This window comes from Nematolebias whitei, chromosome 8 (assembly GCF_014905685.2).
Source record: "Nematolebias whitei isolate Nwh7 chromosome 8, NemWhi1, whole genome shotgun sequence".
NCBI classification, from domain to species: Eukaryota; Metazoa; Chordata; class Actinopteri; order Cyprinodontiformes; family Rivulidae; genus Nematolebias; species Nematolebias whitei.
The window spans coordinates 20,877,724-20,901,677 of NC_056505.1; the positions used below are offsets into that span (position 1 = coordinate 20,877,724).

The 23,954-nt window shown below is 43.7% G+C and overlaps 1 protein-coding gene across 1 annotated transcript; it reads right to left on the minus strand.

The window, feature by feature from the left end:
* Positions 1–1,301: 1,301 nt before the first annotated feature.
* fam222a (family with sequence similarity 222 member A) lies at positions 1,302–21,549 on the minus strand. Its single transcript, XM_037680434.1, has 2 exons — positions 21,441–21,549; positions 1,302–2,995 (listed from the first exon to the last, which is right to left on the minus strand). The coding sequence occupies exons 1-2, from the start codon at positions 21,535–21,537 to the stop codon at positions 1,527–1,529; spliced, it is 1,566 nt and encodes a 521-aa protein (XP_037536362.1). The 5' UTR covers positions 21,538–21,549; the 3' UTR covers positions 1,302–1,526.
* Positions 21,550–23,954: the final 2,405 nt, after the last annotated feature.

The following is a 23,954-nucleotide window of genomic DNA, read 5'->3' on the forward strand; positions in this document are numbered from 1 at the left end:
ATCAAGTTAAGACTGGCCTAGGCTAAATGCATCTCAACCTGGGAGGGTTGAAATGGGGGAGAAAAAGCAATGAGCTTGGTCTTGTTTCATCTGACGCCAAAGGACAGGGCATGATTGTTTTCCATTTTTCATACACTCATTTGTTTTCACCGCTGTCTGTGACTCTGATAACGGACGAGGCTGCAGAGCTGTAACTACACGAGTCAAATAAGAACTAAAATCTCTATTCTGACTTGGGAATAATAAAGCCTTCACTGAAAGGGAGCATCGCAGGTTATCTTCTGTACATTTATTCTGAATGTTTCTGGGACTGGTGAATCAGTCTGTCAGTTTGTGGAAACATCTGGTTATGACACCATAAACTAAAAAAAAAAGTCTGGGGATTTTGAAAAACACAAACTTTAAATCTACACATGCACTCTGCCACACACACCTTTAACATACACATTAGGTCAGGTAGATAACCTCCCAATCACATTCTTCATTGTAACATTTCATTTTCTTTTTTCTTTTTCCCACATTTTTTAAAAATATTTCAAGATTTATTGTAGATTCCAGTGTTGGTTTAAAAAAAAAGAGCTCTCCAAACAGGTTCTTACAGAACCGAAGCAGCAACTATATGTCTCACTTCAAGACATAAGAAACTGCACATCAGCTTGAGGAGGAATTAATTAATCATAAAAACAAATGTGGAAAACAATAAAATAATAATTACAAAAGAAGAAGAAGAAAAAAAAAGCATTTGAGACACTTTCCTTCGTAGCAGCCAATACATATACCTACAAATATATCAAACAACAAAAAATAGGTTCAAGTTTTTCAAGTTTCTTAAATATATCATATGCAAACTACCCAATTCCAAACTTCAAAGTTAACAAAATTCAAGCAGTGCAATTAATGTATCAATTATAACAGCAACAATAACTAATATTGTACTACCCTTTTAGATTTAACCTCATGATCCTTGTACATAACACCAAGAACTGCTTATAATCGTACTCTTCTTGTTTGCCTGCACATTTTTGCACGTGCGTTCTGTTACAGAGTTTTTGGATTTCAAGAGCAGCCCTCAATGTTGGCCCTTTAAGACCATTTCAGTGACAACCTACACAGTAGCTTCATCCTTAGTATTTGGAAAAGAGATACAAGTGGCATATGCACTTCATGTCGAGCTAAGATTCTCGTAAAAACCAGTTTAGGAAAGAAAAACAAAATCAAAGAAAATCAGTAAAAGAAAAAATCCAATTGGCAAACCACACCATGGAACGTCAGGAGGAGCTTGAAATCCCTTTTCGTCTCAGCCGGTGCCACTGTCCTCTGTGTCTGAGGATTCCCACAGCTTGCTTTGAAGCCGACAAATCTAAGGTCAAACAGCACAGCAACCGCTCTTCTCTGAGCTCCCACACTAGTTAAAGCAGTGGCACTCGCACCAGTTCTGTACCGCGACAAACACAACTCTGTTCTTTAACTTTGATTTTCTTCACAAATTCACAACTCTTGATTCTCTGCGTCCTCGTGCTCCCCATCTATCTGTAAACAGGGAGGCGGATGTGTGCATGCTGGTGGTCTAACAGACGCGGCACAGACACAGTCTCGTAGCCTTTGCCGAGCATCTGCTCCTTGATGCAGGGAGGGTGGATGTCGTTGATCAGGTACTCCAGGGACTGCAGGCTGCTGCTCAGCACTGATGTGTTGCACAAGCTCTTGCTAGGCAGACTGCAGCATAGACCGCCACTGCTGTCTATGGTAGGGTGGTGGTGGTGATGATGGTGGTAGTGGTGATGGTGGTGAGGGTATCCCAGTTCTCTGTGCCCAGTCGATGGCCCTCCTGTGGAGGTGCCCAAAAGCTCCTGGGGGTTGTAGCAGTCACTGTCAGGGGTCACCAGCACACTGTTCCATGGGGGTGCAAAGTACTGACCCACTGAAAAATTCCCATGCATACCCACACAGTTCAAAGGGGAGGAGCTGACTTTTTCTAGCCCAGCTCCCCCGCTGGCACTCGCAGTCAGATGATAAGGTCTGGAGGAAGAGGAGGACACCTGGGTTGCCATAAGCCCTCCACCTGGTATACAGGTTTCAGGAGACTTGCTGATGGCGCCTCCACCTCCACTGCCTCCGCTGTACATGCGGAGGACCGCCTGTTGTTGTTGCTGCTGCTGTTGTTGCTGTTGCTGCTTCTGCCAAATGATGTAGTCCATACTGTCTGCATATACACCACTCTTCACTGCCTCTGCACTTGGAGCTGGCAGCCCTGATCCTGTGTATGCCATGTTGGCTTGGGGACCCATTCCTACTACATAACCTCCAGTTGAGGCGCTAGACGTAACCCCCATGACAGCTGTGCTCTGCTTGGAGGGGCTGGGATTGGTTGGCGCAGTGGAAGCCCCGTGACACACCTGCTGCAGTGCCTGGGCCTGGCAGTGCTGGTTGATCTGATAGATGATGCTCTGGATGGAGGGTAGGTTGGACTGTGCGGGCAGAGCCAGGCCTCGACCACCTGTTACAGGAATCACAGAGCCGGCTACAGTGACATTTGGGGGAACGGACAGTCCTGGTGCTTCTAAAAGCTTTGAGGGCCCAGTGTGGTAAACCATTTGGCCATGACCACTGGCTAAAGTGCTATTACTAGGGGGTGGGTATGGGGCGACAGCTATATGGGCTGGAGAGAGCTTAGTCCGCCTGCCTTCTGCGTTCTTGAGAACACCTTTAGAAGGGACAAAGGTGGATGTTGAGGATGAGGATGATGAGGATGCGGCCTTTACGATGGCGAGGAGACCCTGGTAGCCCCCTGTATGAAGATGCGGGTAGGGTCCGTAGCGCTGCCCTGTGGTGTCATATCCATTCACAGTCCGGTTAAGGTGCTTGTGCTGGGGGACCCTGATGTTGGTGGGAAAGATCTTGATGAAAAGTGGGCTGTTGGCTGTCTTCTGAGCGTAAGCATCAAGTTCTGCCGCTGTTGGGTAGCGTGGGGAATGTGTGGGCACCACCAGGTCACCTGAAAGACAAACAGAAAGGAAAACATGTAAACTTACTTTAATAAGACAATAAACCACAAATAGTTGAATATAAAACTGATAATCTTAGTTTTAATTAGCACTGGTACAAATGAAGCCTGTAACAAGACATAAACATCAATTAGCTGCTTTCAATCCATTTCAATCATGTTTTAAGACATTCAGTACTTTGATACAAACTGCCTTGATTCAGTGCGTTCTACCAACACGAAGTTTACTTTTGTCTGTTGCTTCATGTTGTTTCTTTACTTACCCACCATTTGTGTTGCTGTCATATAAAAAGTCAATAGAACCATCGGTTTAAGCTAATTGGAAATTTCTGAACCAGATGATAAGTGACAAGTGGACTGTGAGGTTTTTAAACCTCAGCATGTTTCATGGATTGTAAGAAAAGCCTCTGAAATGGTTTTAAGACTTCCCTGAAATATATTTAAAGAATTATTTTTAAAGAGGCCTGAGGTTGATTAAAACCAGCAGCTTCACTACAGAAAAACCCAAGCGTGATTTGAAAAGGCTGTAAATGAGGACTGGCATTCGTTTATGTTCCGTCACACTCCCTCCTCCATTTGAGCTTTCTTTCCATCTCATTTTCACACCCTCCTGTGGATGTACATCTCTAGACAAATGAATCTTTTTTAAAACTCATTCTGTCAAAGCCTGGTACCTCAGGCACTGTTAAATCAGTGCATTGTGAAATTAATTTGGACTCTCTTCTGCACTGAATTGGGTTAGCCTTGGTAGCAGGCGCGCAGGGAAGAAGGGGAGGGAATAAAAGCTTGTTTAATTGCAGTGGCACATTTGAGATTTATAAGTGGTATCACTTACTGGGTCTTACCCTTGGCCACAAAACATTCACATTAATTTAGTCCAAGTCTACTAAGGAGAAAAGCTCTCACAAAAAAAGAAAAAGCAAAATTATTAAATGTTAATGGGGAGTTACTAATTTGGTTATGGTGAAATTTTGAAAAGTTAACCCAGTAAAGATTTCTCAAGGGTTGCCTTTTCCAAACTCAAGTCTGAAATAGAAAACAATTTGAAACTAATGTATCGGAAGAGCATTTAAAAGTAAACAAATGTTACGGTTACAATAAAAAAAAGTCAAGCATGAGTGCATTGCTTTTTATTATAAAAATAAAATCAAATATAACGGCATATAATTAACTTTTATGTACATTTATTATGTATATATGTCTAACTTCAAAGTGTAAAATGTAATAAAATAGAATAGACTAAAGGTGAATATATGCTAACACCATGGGCTTTTCTTTAAACATTTATGAATGCTCTGGCGTAAGAGTCTGCACCAGTTCCAAAATTTCTACCACCACCAACAACCGCCCTCAGTCAATGAACCAACACATGGCCGTTTTAAAATGAGGTGGCAAACAGGAAAAATGCAACTTCCAAAAAGCCCACCATGTGTCATTGTTTGGGCACTGGGTATGGAGGTGAGGGGCCGTGGTGAGATTGGATTTAAATGACATTATTCAGGCAATTTCATGGCTACTTAGCTCAATGTAACAAAAGCGTGGGGGGCTGGGAAAAGAAGTCAATTTACAAACAATATATCAAATGACTTGAAACCTAAAAATCAAAAACGTGTTGATGCAAAAGCAAACCAAATTCTAAAAAAAAAAAAAAAAAAATTAACTGCTGCCAGCAAATGTCCCGACTACCTCAGGTGTCTGCAGGACGCAGGCTGTGACTGGGACGCAGTCCATTTCCTTCCCAATTGCAAAATCATTTTGAAGAAACTCCACAGCCAAGTAGTCACAATTCTCATTTCTTCGCTCCCATTACAGATATCACGGGGAGTTCATTTCAACAACCCTTTGGGTTCCCAACTGTGAAAATGATTAAATCTACAAGATCCATATCATAAAAGAAATAATTTAGGACTTTAACTGCAGAGAGGCGAAACTCTGAATATCCAAAGCTACATTTTAGCTTCAAACTGGTCAGATTGGTTCCACAAATGGATAACAAACTTTTAAAATCAGAAACCACTTCAATTTTTTCTTTTAATCTGTACAAACTTGCAGACATCAGATGCTTTGCTTCAGTCAGACTCAGGGTGATGCCCTAATGGGTTGGTATGAGCGTGGCAGGCCAACCTATTTGAAACCTAACTAACCTCAGTGAGGCGAAGCCCTGCTTCCCTCGTGACGGCACTGTCATTTGCTTTGATGTTCTGACTAGCAGAGGAAAACTGACAGAAGACTTATTTCATTTGCTCAGAAGAGAAAAACATGCTCATTTCAAAGCACATTGCAGGTCCACATGCAAATGGAATGGCAGCACTTTTTTTCTGATCTTCTTTACATGAGGGCAAAGAAGAAGAAAAAACATCTTTGATCATCACATGGTCTAAATGAGGAAAGATTCTTGGCTTTCAGGCATATCAAGGGCCTCTGCCCTGCCACCCCTACAAGCTCCCAGATGCAATATGCCCATCATTCCACCTAATTACTGCCACACGAGGGGAAAAAAAACTATAAAAAGCCAAGAAATTCATTAAAGGGTAGCTAATTCTATTCCTTCTCACTGACTGAACCCTATATTTTCCACGTCTGAGTCTGTGCTTCTTCTGAGAAAGCGAAGACAGCCCTCTCCCTTCGTCTTTTCCCAGCTTGGCCCTTGTTTGTCAATAGGCAGAGCCTTTGGCACACCAACCTGGCATCAAAGGGCTTCACACTTCACAGGCCACAGGGATTAGAGGCCTTTCAGGCCTACAAAACCCATCTCAACTCCACAAAGGCTTCCGGTTATTAGAACCCACAGGCATAAAGGAAGAAGAGGAGGAGGTGGAGGCAAATGAGCATCTGGATGCTTCTGATTCCGACTTCCTCTTTAAAAAGTTTCATGGTATAAATTTTATAGCAAAGTTGATTACCGTAAGTATAGCCACAAACCAAAGCATTTTTCACTCTCTTACAGAAGCTGTTACAGACACTGTGTTTAATGTGCAGGGCCTGCACATCTCTCTCCTCCAGAGCTCTAAGTCTATAAGGCAAGACAGGGAGGTTAAAGGAGAGAGACTCTTTTTAGACTGGCACAGTGTGACTTATTGGTTTAGGCTGCAGTAGATCATAGCAGTGAGCGGCAGCATACAGATGGTGCTGGCTGATAAACATCCTCAGAGGCAGCCAGAGTTTGTGTGAACCCACAGCTTTTATAAGGCAGGGGGTTTCCTGCACCTGAGCACACACTCTGGCGTGGTCATGCATGCAAAGATAAAAAAAAAATGAAAATAGGAAAGAAAATGTGCATAAATGTACTAACACACACACATTTGCATCTGCTTTTGTGTGTCTCATTTGCCATCAGTGGAGCATGTTGTTATCCTCTGCTTAGCGCTCTCTCATGAAATGTAGGGCAGGGACAACAACAGGTGCCTGTGCGGGCGACAGCCTGCAATGCCTCCTGGGCTAAATGCTTCACACTCGCTTCATTTCAACATGCGACAGCCTTGTAAGGATTAATTATTTCCCCTGGGGATGGGAGAATATGCTTTTCCCTTCCTTAGAGCAGGAGGGTATGTGCACTCACAAGCACATGAAACAGCTTACATTGAATTAACAGAGAAACCTGGGCAAATGCTGCCTCTTGCATAAAGTAAGGGGGGGGGGGGGTGGAGGGAAAACTTTCACATGAAAGAAATGTAAACAAATCAAGCATACGATTGAACTGCGCTGGAGATTAGCTAAAAGCTCAGACAAACACATGCATTAGTTCTTAGAGATCACGCGCCGGGGAGCGAAGATGGCAGGGAGGCAATTAATGGGTTGACCTTCGTCCTTAATCACCCAGTGCCTGGCACACAATGCCCATGTGTCAGAGCAGCACATCTCTAAATGCCACCCCTCATTAGCACAATGCACACGGCGAGGGAGGCTATCTGTGCAGTGTTACACTCTCCAGCGGTCAGACACAGATAGCAAAGCAGTGATTGGATAACGTGGCAGCACAGAGCTGGCCTGAACTGCAGCAGGCCTTGATATGATCTAAAAATCCCATTTTTCTTGGGAGGATGGGCACTTTATTTTCGTTCCATTTTTGATTGGCACGAAACTCCCCAAGCGTGACGTCCTTGGCGTACCCGGTGTTGTCACTGTGATTGCGTGTGCGCTTATGTGTGCGTGGATCTGTGTGCATTTAGTTAAGGGGGTACCCAATTCTGAACACTCAATTAACACTCCTTTAATTAGCCAGCGGTACATTTTGAATTCTGATGAACTAATTTTCTTGGTGTGAGGGTAGAAGAGGCAGCGGAGTGGGGGGAGGTCTGGTAAAGATGAGGTCCACTGGGTACAAAACGGCAATAAAGAGAGAACTGGTTAGATTAGACTGTAAAAAATCCATTAAATTCTGTGCACTTCTTCCAAGTGAGAGGTCAAATTGTCTTGATCACAAGAAGCAAAGGCAGATAGAAAGACCATGAGAGCAGGGAGTCAGGTGTGATAGAAGAGAAGAGGGAGAGAATAAAAGAGAGAATATTGAGAGGCATAGGCTGAGAATGCAGCACCAAACCCAGAGAACCATGAGAACGCTTTGCATTTTAATTAGAAGTTTAAATTAATAAGCAGAGGTAAGATGTATGAAATGCCCTTACTACCACTTATTAGGATTCCAAGTATTCAGAAATTATGAGCTGCTTGAAGAAGTTTCTTCTTAGTTGAGGAAATGCTCTAAACATTAAAAAGCCTGCAGGGTTTTCCCATGTTTTTCTTTTTGCTGCACGCTTTGATCCCTTCTGACCACTGGCAATGATGGGGGAAGAGTGCTTGTTTTGATGAAGAGAGACGACCGTACGGTTCAACTGCAATTAAGTTTTCACGGGACGACGAGCACGTAATACACATTAACTTCGGCCGAACAAAACAGAGCAGTCTGCGAAGAGGTTAGGGCAAACAACAGAAGCAGAGATTACCAGAAGGTTAAAGAATGGGGTCAGCTTTTGTTTGATTCGTACAGCACTCTTTAGAAGCCATTTCCCCTGAAGTAGACAATAACTATTGAATAGGTCCTCATCATGTGCTTTTTTGACCTCCATGCACAAATGCACTGGGTCTCTTTTCCTTGAAAAAGATAAATCTATATTGTTCTCGTTATCTGCATGCAGCACAGGATCCACTCAAAGCTGAGACTGGGAGGTTTTTAAGATTTCTTTTTATACTTTTAACATTTTGCAACTAACAGACTGTTCTTTACCTGATGAATGTGTTTAGTTCATCAATTGAAGACTATATCACTAATCAAGTCCTTCACATCAGAAGTCATCAGTGTGGAAAAGGTTAGACATGTCACAGCATGGCCATGTGATTGGTGTTGTTTCTTAAAGTCCTGCTGCTATTGTTTACATCCTTGAAGATACAGTCAGGGTATGTGACATGCGCTTCTCTTTACCTCTGCTGGCTGGCTGTAAAAAAGAATGGACAAGAAGGAGGGAGGCCAGAGGCAACTTCGCCTCCTGAACAATACCTGCCTTGTGCTGATGGAGGTGTCATCTGGCACAGGGCTGATTAGTCAGCGATTACAGCCAGGCCTCAATTGCCGTGACAACTGCTGCAAACACAATGGGCCCTGATAGAGCCAGCTGTTTGGTCCTCTGCAATTAACCCTGCATCCCACTCGTCTCTGGCAGTGCGCTGCCTCTAATTGACTATTGGGCACACAAAACAGGGGCTGTGGGCCAGACCCCCTGGACGCATACCCCCCGCCCCTTTGCCGAGGTAGAGATGATAATAATAGAGGCGTCCTGCGGACTCAGCCGTCAGTCAATCAAAGCCTCAGCTCCCCACAGGAGCTTCCTGAGGAGCAAGGGAGCAGAGGAAGCGTGTGTCTGAGCCAGTCATCAACAGGGTAGAGCAGCCTCGCAGGGGGCAGACATGTTGAATATGCCCTCAACCAAAGTACTAATCAATTCAAGTGCACGTGAGGGGAAAAGGGAACCCTGCTGCTCGCTTGATATCAGAAAAGACATTTTTAGGAACATTCATCTCTCCCTCTGTTCATCTGAAGGTTGATTTTCTGTGCAACAACACAGGAAGAGGGGAAAAAAAAAAGAAAGAAATCCAGGCAATTATTTGTCAGGCCTTTGCTTTCCGTAATTGCAAAGATAAAAATCAAACTGCTGTGATTTCTCAGAGGATAGAGCATTCTGAATTCAGCGGCTGCTTGTGTCATCATAATCACCAGACGGGTTTTTGTAAAGCAGTGGAAATAAATTTGTTCTCCACGTACGCCTTCATAATACCTTCTTTGTTTTTTTTAAATTAAACAATTAATTGTGAGAAAATTACTATTTTAATCAAATTATCATGATGTCATCCAAATAAATGCAGCAGTTTGCTTTTCTCACAGAGGGCTTTTAACCTGCCAGTGCGTTTCACAAATAGCAAAGAGGATAATGAGAATGTTGAAGCAATCTGCACACTGATCCCTCACAGGCAAGCGGACATGGCACGGCTTCAAAAATGGATTTATTCATTAAAATGGATTTTTTAAAAACTCACAAATCTGATCTTTCATTTCATTAAAGCCAGTCTGATCCCAGACTGAAACTATTTTTCGCACAAGCAGATGGAAGCACTTCCAACCCGGGTGCTTAATTTGGGCCTTCTGCTCACGGATGCTGCAGCACGAGGTCATTTAGTCGACCTGCAGTGAAGCGATACATGTGTCCAGTTAATGGAGTGGACCGAGAGCGCGACAAGGTCTACAGGTAACTTTCATGGACTCGTAAACAGTTTTTAATGAGTGAATATTAATTGTGGATGCTGTTTCAGCTCAAAACCCTTAATTGAGTTTCTATTTTAAAGGATTCTGCTCAAGAAATGTGAAATATTTTAGCACGAGGACAAAGCCATGTTTACATTTCCTCATTAGAATTTATCTCCAAAGCCAGATGTAACTGAAACCAGCAATGAAAATTAATTAGCTGGTTTGATGTGGCAGCCTCTTGCTCCTTCAAGACAGAACTGGCTTTTACGGGCTGGGGAGGAAATTACTGAGAACTGATTGATCCTGAAGGACTCCCCTGTACAGATGGCCTTGCATGCACGCGCACACACACAGAGATCTTGCAAATGCATACATCTACACTTTCAATAAACTAAGCAATCTTAATAAAAAAAAAGATGTGCCAATTGTCAACTGTGTCGACAATGTGTCAATGGTACATATTACAGAAAACATGCTTATTTTGTATATAACTGGTGCAAAATAATGGTTTTTTTTGTTGTTGTTGTTTTGTTTTTAATTAAAACTGACCCACTAATATCTAGCACTCTGTCTCCCAAAGCATCAAAACAACAAATGGTTGTGTGTCCCTTCACACGACTTTGGATTGCTGTGCTGTTTACCATCTTCACCACCTCCTATTTCTCCATGCCCTTGTCCCCCACCACCCTCTTCCTGTCTTCTCATCACCCCCCACCCCCCGTGTCTTTTCTGTCTCCCTCTCTGAGTAAGTGAGTTTCATCTGGGGTGCTTGCAGGGCGAAATCACCTCAGGGCAAACACTTTATTATCTGTAGTCAAAGCGTCACCACAAATACCATTCTACACACACAAGTGTCACTTTCCATTTGTCTGCACTCGGGCTGCATTAGCAGCTCCTGGCTGGCCCAGAGCCTCATCTCAAACGCGCCCGGCAGAGGAAAACGTGGAGTGTGGGAAAGCTCTCGTCCTGCATTCCTGCCTCATTAACACCTTTGACAGCACTAGGGCAGATGCACGGCCCATCAAAGGAAATAAAGCACAATTATCAACCCTGTCATGTTGCAAACACAACTTATAAAATGACAAACAAAAAGGACTTACCGGGAATGAGAAACATTTCCTGATATCGTTCATCTATAAGTTTAGTGAAAGAAATGTTGCATAAACGTGAACCGGGCTTGTGCTAATTACTAATGATCCGACAGAGTCTGGCAAACACAGCACCAGTGGGCAGTTTATGTCCTCTCTGAGCCACAAAAGAATGCAGGCCAGCAGCAGCAGCCATGTCAAGCCTTTTGTAGGACGCCCATGCAAACAAACAGAAACTGGGGCAGCGTGTTTACCCCTTTACTATTGATGCACTTCATAAAGAAAATGGCCAAACAAAAACAACGAGCTGTGTTTGTTCCCATGGCAGTCAACAGTGAAAGCAAGTATCAACAGGAAAAAAAAAAAAAAATTGAAATTAACCCTGAATATTTTACTCAACCTCAATTAGAGTTTCAGCAGATGAAGAAGAAACATGTTCATCACAAAACTGGAAGAGCTGCTGCCTCTCAGTGAGCAGGTTACCCTGGTTCAAACCCCGGTCCAGGGGCCTTTCTGAGTGGAGTTTGCATGTTCTCTCCGTGCATGTGTGGGTTTTCTCCAGGTACTCCAGTTTCCTCCCACAGACCAAAAACATGCACATTAGGCTGATTGGTAACTCTGAATTGTCCCTAGATGTGAGTGAGAGAATGAGTGGTTGGTTGTCTCGTTTGTCTCTATGCGTCTCTGTGATGGACTGGAGACCTCATACCCTATCGCACAGTCATAACTGGACATGGGCACCAGTGACCCCTGCGACCCAAAAAGGAAGAAGTGGGTAAAGATAATGGAAGGCTGGATGGATGGATAACTGATGGACAGAGTTAGCATGTGTATCTGTGAATAACGACTTTCTGCAGGCTTGTGACTAGCTACCATTAGCTTGTAAGGCTCCAATGCTACTGTACAAAAAGCAGAAAGTCAGAAATGATGTAATACTCAGTGAAATAAGCACATTTAAATCTAATCCTAATTTTAGGCAGTGTTTATTTTTGATTAATTCCTCCACTATTGGATACATTTGTTTTAAAAAAATCATTTAAAAATGGCCTGCTGCGGCTCTCTAGTGTTTTACCTGACACGGATTTTAATTTTACCCTCCAAATACGTGATTAAATTAAGATCTCAACATTAACCTTTACAATATCAGTAGCTGATGACAACAGATGTGATACTGTGGTATTTTTGCTCAAGGTTATTATACAGTCAGAATCTCATACCCGCCCCTGCCTATTCATCACAAACCTGCTGTTCTTTATGAAATCTTGCCAAGGAGTTTAGTGGAGTGCATAGTTCTGCATAGGTTTGGGAATGTAGCCCGTGGTCTTGTGGGCTGTCGGTGATGAAGCAGCCCTCAGGCCTGCCTGCACCACCCTCATTGTGCATACAGCATGGTCTAGAAAGCAGAGCTTTACCAGCAATACACCGAGTCAGCACAAGCAGCAGGGTGGTTATGTGCTGTGACTGGTACACCAGCCGATATTGTCATGTGCGATTAGACCTGCGCTCACGAGCCTGTGAACTCATTCTTGTGGCATCAAAGTCAACACCACCTCCTACTCTACTCCATTTATATCCTCTCTGCTGCCCTCTCCTCCTTCCCTGCATTGTTCCATTTCACATCTACCACTTCACTGTGCACCCTGAGCAAACCTTTTTCTTTGAAAAGCTTTGCTCTGTTGAAAACAGATACAGAGTGAAACTAAAACATCATGGACTGGTTTGATTTTCCAAACAAATCTCTACAGCCTAATTAACTCCATCCACAGAGGTCAGCTATGAGTTCAAACGAGCCAGAGCAACAAAGACGCCACTGGTGCCGGTTGTTTTGTCTTTATACACCTCTTCTGATGACAACGCTGATAGAAAGGAACAGAGCAAGGCTCTGAGACAACAGACTGCGGTCGGTTATGTGGAAACATCAGGAACAGGAAACAGATTACAGGATGAGTAACACAGAAAAATCCTAACCTGTAACAGTTCTGCCAAGCCCTCCTTGTCCTGTCTTTGGGAGAATAACACACACCACACTGTGATTCTGTTTTTCTCACATGGATCCATGTAGAGCCAAGAGCCAGCATTGTTCTCAACCATGCACAAACTCAAATGGACACAGCAGCAACACAAACACACACAGACACAGGTTTAGAGTAAAAGATCCCAGAGGTGGAGATAACAAACATGCTGAGATAAGAAAAGGAACCAAAGCTAAAAGAAGAAGAGGAGGGAAAAAAAGGGGGGAGAGCTGAAAATATGAGGGGAGACTGGAGGCGCCTGGGCAGGCCTGTCAGACTGGAGGAAGAGCTGGTGCGCAGGCCTGCAGGTAAATGGAAGAAGAAAGGCGCCTGCAGGCTGCCTGAGGCAAGCCTGGGCCCTTCTGTTCTATCATTTAGGAGACAAGTCCTCCACTGATTCTCAATTAATATTTAACACTGCACAGACAACAAGGCACTTCACTGCAGAACACACGCCAACGAGTGGAGGGAAGAAGATGGGAGAAAAGAAGAGAAGACGAGAGCAACCAGGGACACATAAAAGGATTCATTTTCTGTAAGATGAAACAGTGTTTTGAAAGATTTCATGTCAGCGAGGTAGGTTTTTAATAGAAGCAGCACGTTTTATTTTTAATCATTACTTAAATCTGTCTTCGTGGGACTTCAGTGATCAACTGATTTGATGCTTTTGTTGGCTGAGACAAGAAGAAAAGTTCTGAAGTCACGCCAAAGTTGGACACTCACCCTCCTTTCGCTACAAAGTCAGGAAGAAGGACAAAAACAAGTTCACAAACGTAAACTGTGAAAAACAGGAAGACCATCAGAAACAAGTTTGAACCTGTGCAAAGAGCTCAGACACAGTTTGCTAAAATGATGGCACAGCCAGCACATGTGGAGATGCAGGGCCTTCGTAGGAATGCAGTTGAAGAGCAAACCACAGACACTGTAGTTAAACGTCCCACTGGAGCGATGATGCTGTGGTCAGTTTGCACTTTCACGCATTCTCTGCCAAACCCTCCTCACTATTAGAGCAGATGAAAAAGCCAAAGAGTTCATGACCGCTCGCTTTGGATCCGAGCACCACCTCTACTTATTTTTCTTATAATTCATTCAACTAGGGATGCACCGATCCACTTTTTTTTTTACTTCCAATCCGATCCCGATACCTAAATCTGGATATCAGCCGATGCCGATACTATTCCGATATCATCATCATTATTGATTTTATATGAGGCTGTAATAATCTCCTCTCTGCAGGCAAGTACAAGTTGTACAAATATATGCATGCATGTTCAAAAAGGCAACTTGAGGTAAGTTTTATTAATGTTGGATAAGTTTCAAAGTTAGAATTAAATCCTGCTAACACACAACATGTTATTTTTTTATTCCTAGCTTTAAAGTGAATATTAAAGCGATTAAAGGGCTTCAAACATCTGCTAAGTTCATGGCATAAACCAACACAGACATGTTCCTGTTTATTAGTATTTTACATCCCTTTATAATGTAGCTGCTTTTGTTTCGTTTTTTATATATATCATTTTCTTTTGTTTTTCATTTCATATGCTTTTTTATGATTGTCTACTGTTGTACTAATAAATATTTCCTGGAGGGTAAGCGTAAACTACATCTTGGCTGCAAGTATTCAATCAAGCTGCAAAGCAGTCTGATTTCAGTCAGCCGCGCTCAGTCTGCTCAGTCTGCTCAGTCTGCTCCTCCTCCGAGACGGGTAGACTGAGCATGGCTGACTGAAATCAGACTGTCTGCTTCAGACTGAATGAGAGGAACACACCGCTGACGCCACAGAGCTCAAACGTCCAATGTAAAACTAACTTTATCGCGGTGCCTGGCTAAACAATCCTCATGCTCTTTAATGTGGTGCTTTTTCAAATGTTTATTAAGTTTGATGTATTGTAGGTCACGACCGAGCTTCCTCCTCTCGGTACTGCGACTCTGCAGACATTGCACGTTGCTGTCTTACGGTGTTTAGTGTAAAATACTTCCACACAGCGGACATGTTTCGATAAAAAGTTAGTTAGCCGTTAGCCACAGTGCTACTGCTCAGTCCTCACGAATTTACTCACGTTGTAGCTGGCTGCAAACTATGAAATGGATTTCTTGAATGTGAGGCGGGTCTTATTACTCTGGGTTCATGAGACACGCCTCCGTTCAGGAAATCCATTCCATAGTTTGAAGCCAATGTGCAGAGCAGCCGGCAGGGAATCACATGAGGAGACGTTTCAGTAGACACAGACATGCATCATGGATTGGAAATCTCTGCAGGTTGGATCGAAAAAATCCGATGCGTAAATTATGCTGGTATCGGAGGCCGATACGGATACCGGATTGGATAAGTCCATTCCTTAAATTCAACCTTTAAGCCTCCAGTATACTTTTATTTATTTGTCAGTCTATGAAGGTCCGCGCGTACCGGATTAGAGTTGAAGCGGACTCCCGCAGGGCATGTCCGTGCAAAGCTAAATTTTTACGACCGCGTACGCGTACTCTGTATCGCACAATAAACTTCCCGGCAACGGACTGACTGTTTTGTATGCAACACCAATGTATTAAATTCCCCTTCTTCATCCCTGGTCTGGTTTAATGGCCTTTTCTTTTTCTTTTTTTGTCAAGAGACAAGCGATCTCTTCCTCCTCTTCCGCTGACGCCATGTCTGAAATGGTGAGAAATTAAGAAATTTGTCACGAGCGAATTAAAATCAGGCCCGATGTGGCTGCAGGAGGGTCTGGAGATTTCCTGGTGGGCTGGTCTGATGTGGGCTGCAGGGCCAGCACTGCCTGTTTTTTTTTTGTTTGTTTGTTTGTTTTAGAACTTTTTATTAACAACATGTAAACACAGAACACCGCTGTGACTGGGACTGCCAGCTCTTATTATTATTTTTTGCGACCTGTCACTCAGTTTAGTAGCCGTGTCAGTAAATGACCAATCGGCGACCTCAGTTTGTCCCGACGGTAAACGCCCCTGTCAGTGGAGCTGCGCTACAGCCGCTCAGGGTTGAGTATGAAGTTCGAACCCTCTGTGCAAAGTGCATGTCGAGTCCGCGCGGAAAAAGGACTACCCGAGTATACTGGAGCCTTTATTTATACAGGTTAGTCTCACTGAGCCACAAGGATTCATTTACAAGACAGACCTGTATAGATACATTCTACATACACATATAACTTCTTGTACATTTTTGCACCTTTGGAGAAAATACCTCTAGAATCCAATAAGCAGATGCTTTTGTAAACTTTTTATGCTAACAGAAATGTGCAAACGTTTTTGAAGATACAATACAAGGTTTGTATCAAATTGTGACTCCCACGTAAGCAATGAAGAATGTGAGTCCTTCCCATCTGCCTCTTTTGGCCTTGTCTGCGTTTTTCAGCTGGAGTTGAACCAGTATGAAACCCGTCGCAGACCAGAAATCAGACCAAATGTCCTTTTGTAAGAAAGGAAAGTAATCTAAGTCCAATTTGGCTTTTTTCTAGCATGCAAACATATTTTAATTCATTAAATAGATTAACTTACTCAATTGTAAACATATACCAAACACAAATACCTCGTGTTGAACCTCGATATGAAGTTTCAAGTGTAAAAACACAACATTTTCTTGTATACTATCAAAAGGGTACAATATGTTCAAGTAGTAGAAACTGTGCAAGACAGACTTTTGACCCAAAGTTTTGAACACAGTTTTCTTTTTGATGATTAAGACTGAGTGACTAGACAGAAAAGGAGTTAAAAAAATAAAAAATTATTAACAATGCGGCAACATAAAAACACTGAATGCTGTGCCAGAAACAACCACCTCATCACCTCTCACAATGAGACTGTGTAGGGTTTGGCTCTGTAAAGACACAACCTGTGTGTCATTTCCTGTGGGACAGCGAGGGACCACAGACGGTCCTTGTACTCTTACTCCTCCAACACACTCCCACGCTCTGGCAGGCAACACCAGAGGGTGGTGAAGCCTTGCACCTGGGATGCCCAAATGCCAGCTCTGAAGCTTTGGAACGAGGAACCTGCTTTGAACCCAAGTCCTGCTGTGACCAAAACTACAAGAGGGTTCTTCTTCCTCAAAGCTCACCTCTCAAGGCAATAAGATTGCCTGGCCCCCTGTGTTCACAGCAGAAGGCAGAGGGCAGAGCGAAGGCACAGCACCGTGGGACACCATCAGCCGGAAATGATTCTCTGTGTGCCAGCGCTGAGACAGCAACATGACAGAAGAGACTGTGATTTGCATGAGGCAAGATTAATGCAACAAATATCACCCAAAAATCAACTCACTATAAATCTGTGTAAAGACAAATTCCATGAGGCTTTTCAGCAATCCCCCAAGTAAAGTTGCATTTAAGCAGGCATTCATACGAGGGGTTACGGCCACATCAGATAGCCGTCAATCACCTTTTAGCATAAAAACCCTCCTGACCTCTGCTTCCCTTCTTCTGAGTGTGGAATAATGACAGCCTCCTGTGGAATTCCAAATGGGAGTCAGAAATGAGGTGGTTCAATCAGTGGGGAAAGGTCAAGTACATTCAGATTTGCTCTCCCTCGCCATCTCCATTCCTTCTCTCCCTGTTCCACTTCATGCCCCCCACCTCCAGGTTGCTGAAGCAATCAGGGTAAAGGTTGTTATTTCTGCTGCAGCTGCCAGTGACCACGCTTAAATATTCAAGTGAAAAATTCTACCTCTTTCTTTAAAGTTATTTCTTTCCCCCCCCCTCTACCCTCCCAGATAGAGCCATTGAAGTGCTGTGTTGCAATTTGGTATGAGCAGCTAATTCTACCGTCACTTCTCACACTGTCTCAGACGACAGTGGAGGAGAGGTGACTGGAGGTCATTACCTGAGCATATTACTTCTCGACATGGCGGAGCAGTTTAGAAAGGGAAGCGAATAAAAGCAAAGCAAACTAACGGCTCTGGCAGCTCAACCTGCAGAGGCACAGGGCTATTAGGAAAACTACAATTCCCTGGTGAACTTCTGTGTCATGTCCTAGGGCTGAGAGTGACAAGGCCAAGTTGTCTCTGTCGATCAAGCTGGAGGAGGGCTGAACCTGGCCTGACATGACATGAACCTGAGATATCAGGCTCTGTGGGAATTTTCATCTACACCTAGCTGATTGGCACTCTGGGCCTCCAGGCTGTTGTCACAGAAGGTTTTGGCTACAGGTGTGTGTATGCGTGCGTGCTTGTCTCCAGTACAAGACAGATTTAGAATCAAATACTCATCCGCACACCAGTTGATTGGAAAATGAAATTCCCTTGGGTAAGGAATTAATTTTCCGAGTTTGACCTCACTTTGAGTGAATTAATCAAATATATAGTTCATGATTTATTTAGAGAAAGAGGTGTTATTGTAAAAAAAAAAAAGTGTGCCAAATTACCAGGGTTCTGCTTGGCTTTGGAGACACAAGAAGCCTGAAGACTGACCCAATCACAGGACCAATATAGGAGCAGCAGTGTGGTTAACAGGGACAGTATCTACAATAAGTCTGGGTGAAATGTGCACACACAGTGTGACAGTTGCCTGCTTAGAAAGTGTCACCTTGGCACAAATGTTGAAGAATTAAACAAATGAAAACCTGCAGGAATTTTAAAAGACACTATGAAATATAACCAGGTAGAAAAGTCCCCATCAGCCAGTCAAGTGCAGAATTCTTGCCCTGTTATTCTTTAGCTGACATGTGGTGGAGTAATTGCTGTCTGGGCCAAGAAGAAGGCAGCATGGAGGTGGGGGTTGGTGGGGCCTCCTGTCCAGCCACCTCAGCGTTACTCATCACTGGACTGCTGCACCTCTCTTTCCCCTGCAGAAGCAAAGATTTAAGGTTCACCCCTTGCTTCCGGGACCTTCTGGCACACAGTGGAGGTTGATCGTCACGGGGGGAGATGGGTGAAAAGCGAGGAAGCTGCAGGATGTGGTTGGCCAGGGTCAGCAGCATCCATTCACCCGCTCTGTCCCTGCAGGGCCTTTCTCTCTCATCTGTCTGGATGGGTGCCCTCTCTCTGGGGCACAAAACTATGAGAAGTCCTGGCTTCGCTGCCGTCTCTGCCTTTCATGTCTCCATCTAGGGCAGCGGTACAGAGACGTGAAGGGGAGGATGAAGAGGAGGGGGGGGGAGCTGCAAATGTCACCCATAAGGGGGGATTTAATTAAAAATGACAGGGGCTGGTGCTGGAGAGTGCAGCCACATATGTGCGGAATTTGGGTGCAGTGAAAGCAAGTGCCTATGATTTATAATTCAAGTAATACTCCACACTCCTTTTAATTCTACAGCCAAGGAAAAAATATCAAAAGGCTGCCCCTATGAGGCTAATTCAATATGATATTTTTAAGAGCAGGCGGTCAATAGCTTTTCTGAAAAGCCAGCTTCTCTGTCTCCCTTTCTGCTTCTGTCTATTCTCTACTTGTCTGTCTCTCTCCATCGCACTCTCTGCTGCTCCCTGCTTTCTCTCCCCTGCACTCCCCCGTCTCCTCAGTACATCACCCCGCCCTCCGAAGCCCAGACACAGAGCGGGCTGTGATAATGGAAACATCCCACTCTCCGCCTCCCGTTTCTCCTGCTAAGCTCTGTGCGCTCGGGGGAAATTGATTGTCTGGCTAGCCGATCTGAGCGCTTCCAGCTGATGGTAGAGCCAGTTAAGTCCTTTTTTATTGAGGGTATGAGGGATTTTTAATGGGAGTCGCATCAATGAACTGTGCAGCCACTCAGCATCTGCATGCAGAGTATTTATTTATTTTATTCTTTTTTAAATCCTTCTCACACTCATACCAATTGTTCTGCCACCTGAGCGTTCACCCACTCATCTAAAATGACTGTGTAAAAGACTGCAGAACCAAATCGTCTATTTGAAGGCTGTGTTCTTCACTTTGGCCTCCTGTTGAACAGATAGGTCACCTTACCTACAATCACCGTCCATTTTGGCAAAAAACTGGGCCACAACTAATCAGTCATGACCGGCTCAGCATGGTGACCTGAGTTTTGCCCATGTCTGTAGCCAGACCCAATGTCTGCTTTACTGAATCCCTTCTGGGCCTGGACGAACAATCACCTTATTGAGGCCAAGTGCAGCACAGTGGTGGAAATCCAACACCAACCCCCCTCCTCCCACATCCAAGGACAGAAAAGGGAAGCTATTATGTCCAAACATCCTCATTATGAACTGCAACTCAGTTGTCGTGGTAGCACTTCAATCAAAGGGTTTAACAGGTGGAGGAGTAGAGCGGTGGTGGAGTAGAGAGGGTCAGTAAGAAGGAGGGCAAAGGGAAGACTGGAAATTGTTCTTTTTCTCTATTGATTTGAGTCCTAACTCCCACTGGCTGTTCCTCAATAAAGGACCTTGAGAGGAAGTGGGCTAATCCTGTGAAATTGGAAGTGGGGAATCGATTAAGAGGACTACGGAGGATTTCCTCCATTTCTCTCTCTTTCCCCTCCATCTTCGCCTTTACTAATTTTATTTTGAATAACCCCCTCTTCATCCCCATTTCACTTTACCTCTCTCTAAAACCTCATTAGCAAATGTGGTTGAACCCCGCTCAGATAAATTGCTATGACGTGAAAATGCACACGGAGCTTTGATTATCTCATGCCTCCTTCCTCTCTTGCATGCACAATGCTTCATGTGGAGGATTTACACTGAAGAAAACAAATCCAGATCGGAGGACGAACACAGTCACCTTGTTGTTGATGGCCTCTGTAAAGAGCAACCGGAGTGTGATTTTAAGATGAGAAGTGGCTAATTGGCCAGTAGGAAGCTGAGAATGAACAATTCATTTGATCAACATTAAGGACCACTTTTTTACTGAGCTGTTAACAGGTCTGATACAATGTTCCTCTGATGGATGGGGAAGCAGAGACCCTGGTTTTCCCACTACACCTCTGTAAGCTTTGGTTAAAACTGCGAGGCTCCCTTTGCATCAGCATGACTTTCAATCAGCTTGCAGAGTTTTATGGGCCTGACATGTAAACAAAAGCCATTACACACCTGAGTTTTAAAAGATGGAACAATATTTTTCTTGTTAAAATGGTGCATTTTCAAAGCTCCAAAAAAGTTAGTGAGAAATCCACCTTCCTGGTGGCTGCAGTTCTCTTTAATCCCAGACTGGTTAGAGCTAAGTTCTGCAAGGTCTGTGACAGTTTACAGCCCCGTCTCTTTCCTGTCCTTTTACCCAGTTTTGTGAGCGGACAGAGGATGGTGTTCAGGGAACAAATACAGCAGCTGCCACATTTTACATGCGACCGGCACGGCCAGGGCCAGACACTGTAAATGTTTACAGACCCTCAGGGTCACCGGGGCCAGCGAGGCACGTTAAACAGTGTCTGTTCAGCTTTGCTTTCACGACTGCACAATCAGCACAGTTAAACAGTCTCCCTCACAATGAGTAGCCAAACAACGCAGCAATCCAAGGTCTAAGTGCAGCCCGAATAAAACGTCAGAATTCCACCGAGCGGTGAGGGAGGAACATGTGGCAACAATAGCAGCTGGAATTTGTATTTTTCTTTACTTCACATTCAGGCTTAACCACCCATTTCTATCATTCACCACAAACAAAAGATTAAATACAAATTACAAACACAACCCCTCTCTCATAGATTGCGTTTTTCAAGCTGAAAGGTAAGTAACTTACATTTCCGCCCAAGGACTTGTGGTGGCTCCAAGGTCTTGCTAGCACACATAGGGTGCTGGGGTGGAGGGTTCTGCCTCCTCTGCAGACAAGCCAACATGGCGAGGTGGGCACAGTACTACAGCCGGGGGAGTTCTGCGGCCAACCTGTATTTAAAAGTAACAAAATAAAAAGAAGAAGGAAAGTCAGTGATGCTGGCAGGTATGAGGTCAAAGCTTCATGGCTGTGTTAGGTGGGCAGTCTGGGGCTGGCTGTGGGCTACAGCCAGGGATTTAATTGGGAAAGTGTGCGTACAGCTGCCTGCCTCTCAGCTCTGTGTGCTGAATGATAAACACACACCTGCACCGGGGCAGCTCTGTTGACACGGGTGCAGAGCACAGTCCAGATCAGTCACTCTGCAGCTTCAAACAGCACATTCACACAGCCATTCAACCGCATCTCCTGTCTGTGAAGCCATCCTCAAAACAAACCCACAGAATCACACACAACATAGCAACACTGGGGCACACTGAGGCCCATTCTTTTCAGGGCAGTGTGTATGTGGTGATTGATGGCATTATCTATGGACGGGAAAAAAAATTGCACTGAGAAAACAGCAGTCTGTCTGCTGCAACTTAACATGCAACAGCTCTGGGGGACTGTCAGGAAAGGCCTGGGGGCCTTGAGCAGTGTCTGGATGTGTGTGTAGCTGAACTGTATAGTTGCAAAGTGGTGTTTGTGTGTGCGTATGTGTGTGTGAGCCAATGTGATGGGCTGGGAGGGGGAGACTGCCAACCGTACATCAGGGCTAGTGACGGCACTAATCAATCTCCCTTTAGGCCATAAATCTCTAGCTCCACCCCCACCCCCCCACATTCCTCCTCCTCGCCACCTTCACTCAGGAACAGGAAGGCAGCAGATACCGGTTACTCTTCAAAAAGCTTGTCACAGTCCCAGTGGAAACAGTTGGATATAAATATGAATGCATATAAAAGAAAAACCCTCACTAAGAACCCTCAACAATCACAAAGCAGAGGGTGTATCATTCGTCAGCAACACAGCGGTGTCACATCACACAATGATGACTGATTGCATCGTCTTCCACTCGGATTTTGTGACAGATGAGAGCAGCTGAAGCAACAATTTAGGCACAGAAAGTGTTTTGTTTTTATACAATATGTATCGGGATTTACTCCTCCGTTGTTTACTCTGAACATGCACTGCATATTTTTACTGTACTGAACGATGCAGATGCTCGGACAACCGTCTGCGAAAGAAAAACCAAAAGGTTAGCGGCCTTATTCTTGGCTCTGTCTGCGTATGACTCTTTTTCAAAACGTATCAATACCAACAACTTCTGTTTCCATCCGAGTCGGTCTCCTCCTGCCGTAAAACAAAGAGCGAAGGCAAATATTTCATCCGTGCTTTCACTGCCAGCATACGTGGCAGGAGATTGAAAAATGATTTCTCATACACTTGTCACAGGCTAGTCCTCTGTTATTTATGTTCTCAGTGAATCACTAAATGAACATTTCGCCACCTGCCATCAGTCCATTACTTAGTTTCATAGATTATTATTTTATCATGAAAGAAAACAATTGCTATGATTACAGGATGAATTAATGGCGATGTATGAAGCTTCAGCTCCCGTTCTGGGTCATGTAAAGATATAAACATCTGAAAATCATCTGCATGTTTCACTAATTGAAGCATTCAATCAAAACTGCCTTTACAAAGGCACTATCTGGCCAAGGTGGAAAATTATTTTTTCAAATATACGACAACATGGTGTTACTTAAAGCACAAAAAGTAAACATGAAAACATGCACGTTGGATGAAAAGCTCACTGAATAAACCTGATTTATCTTGTATTTTGAGAAGATGCAACATGGTCCGACAGTAAAACAAAACCAATGAGTCATGTCAGAAATAAATTTATATGCACAACTTGACATAAACGTACAAAAATGGAGTCAGTGACATTTTTCTATATCCTTTCTAGCTAAATGGACTTAGTCTATTTTTTTTTTTTAATTTTGCTTCCTGCAAAAATGCTACCTTTTAAAAGAAAATTATGACAGTGGATTTTTACAACTATATAGCTGGTAATTGATGGATTGACAAATGTAGAAAGGAAAAATAACAGACAAACACATCTTCCTTCCCTATAATTATAGCTAAAAGACTTTTCTGGGTTGAATAGTTAATGATCAGAAGCAGGTGCTGCAGAAATGCATCAGTCCTGCAAATAATTCAGCCTTTCCCACATAAAAAGCTTCTTTTTTTTCATGAAGCGATTTCTTCAAGACATTTCATTTGACCTCAAACCTTGAGGCTTGTACAATGCACTTAACACTTAAAGTCACATGAGTGTTTTTAAAGCCTGTCAGCAGCACAAAACAACACTTTTAGCACAAATCGGACAGTGAGAAAAGCACTAAAAATGCATCTCCCTGATAAATATAAGTCAATTAAATCTCCACAGTCCACAGTTGAGCCTTTCTCTTTCACACACACATGCTAACACACAAGCTCCCA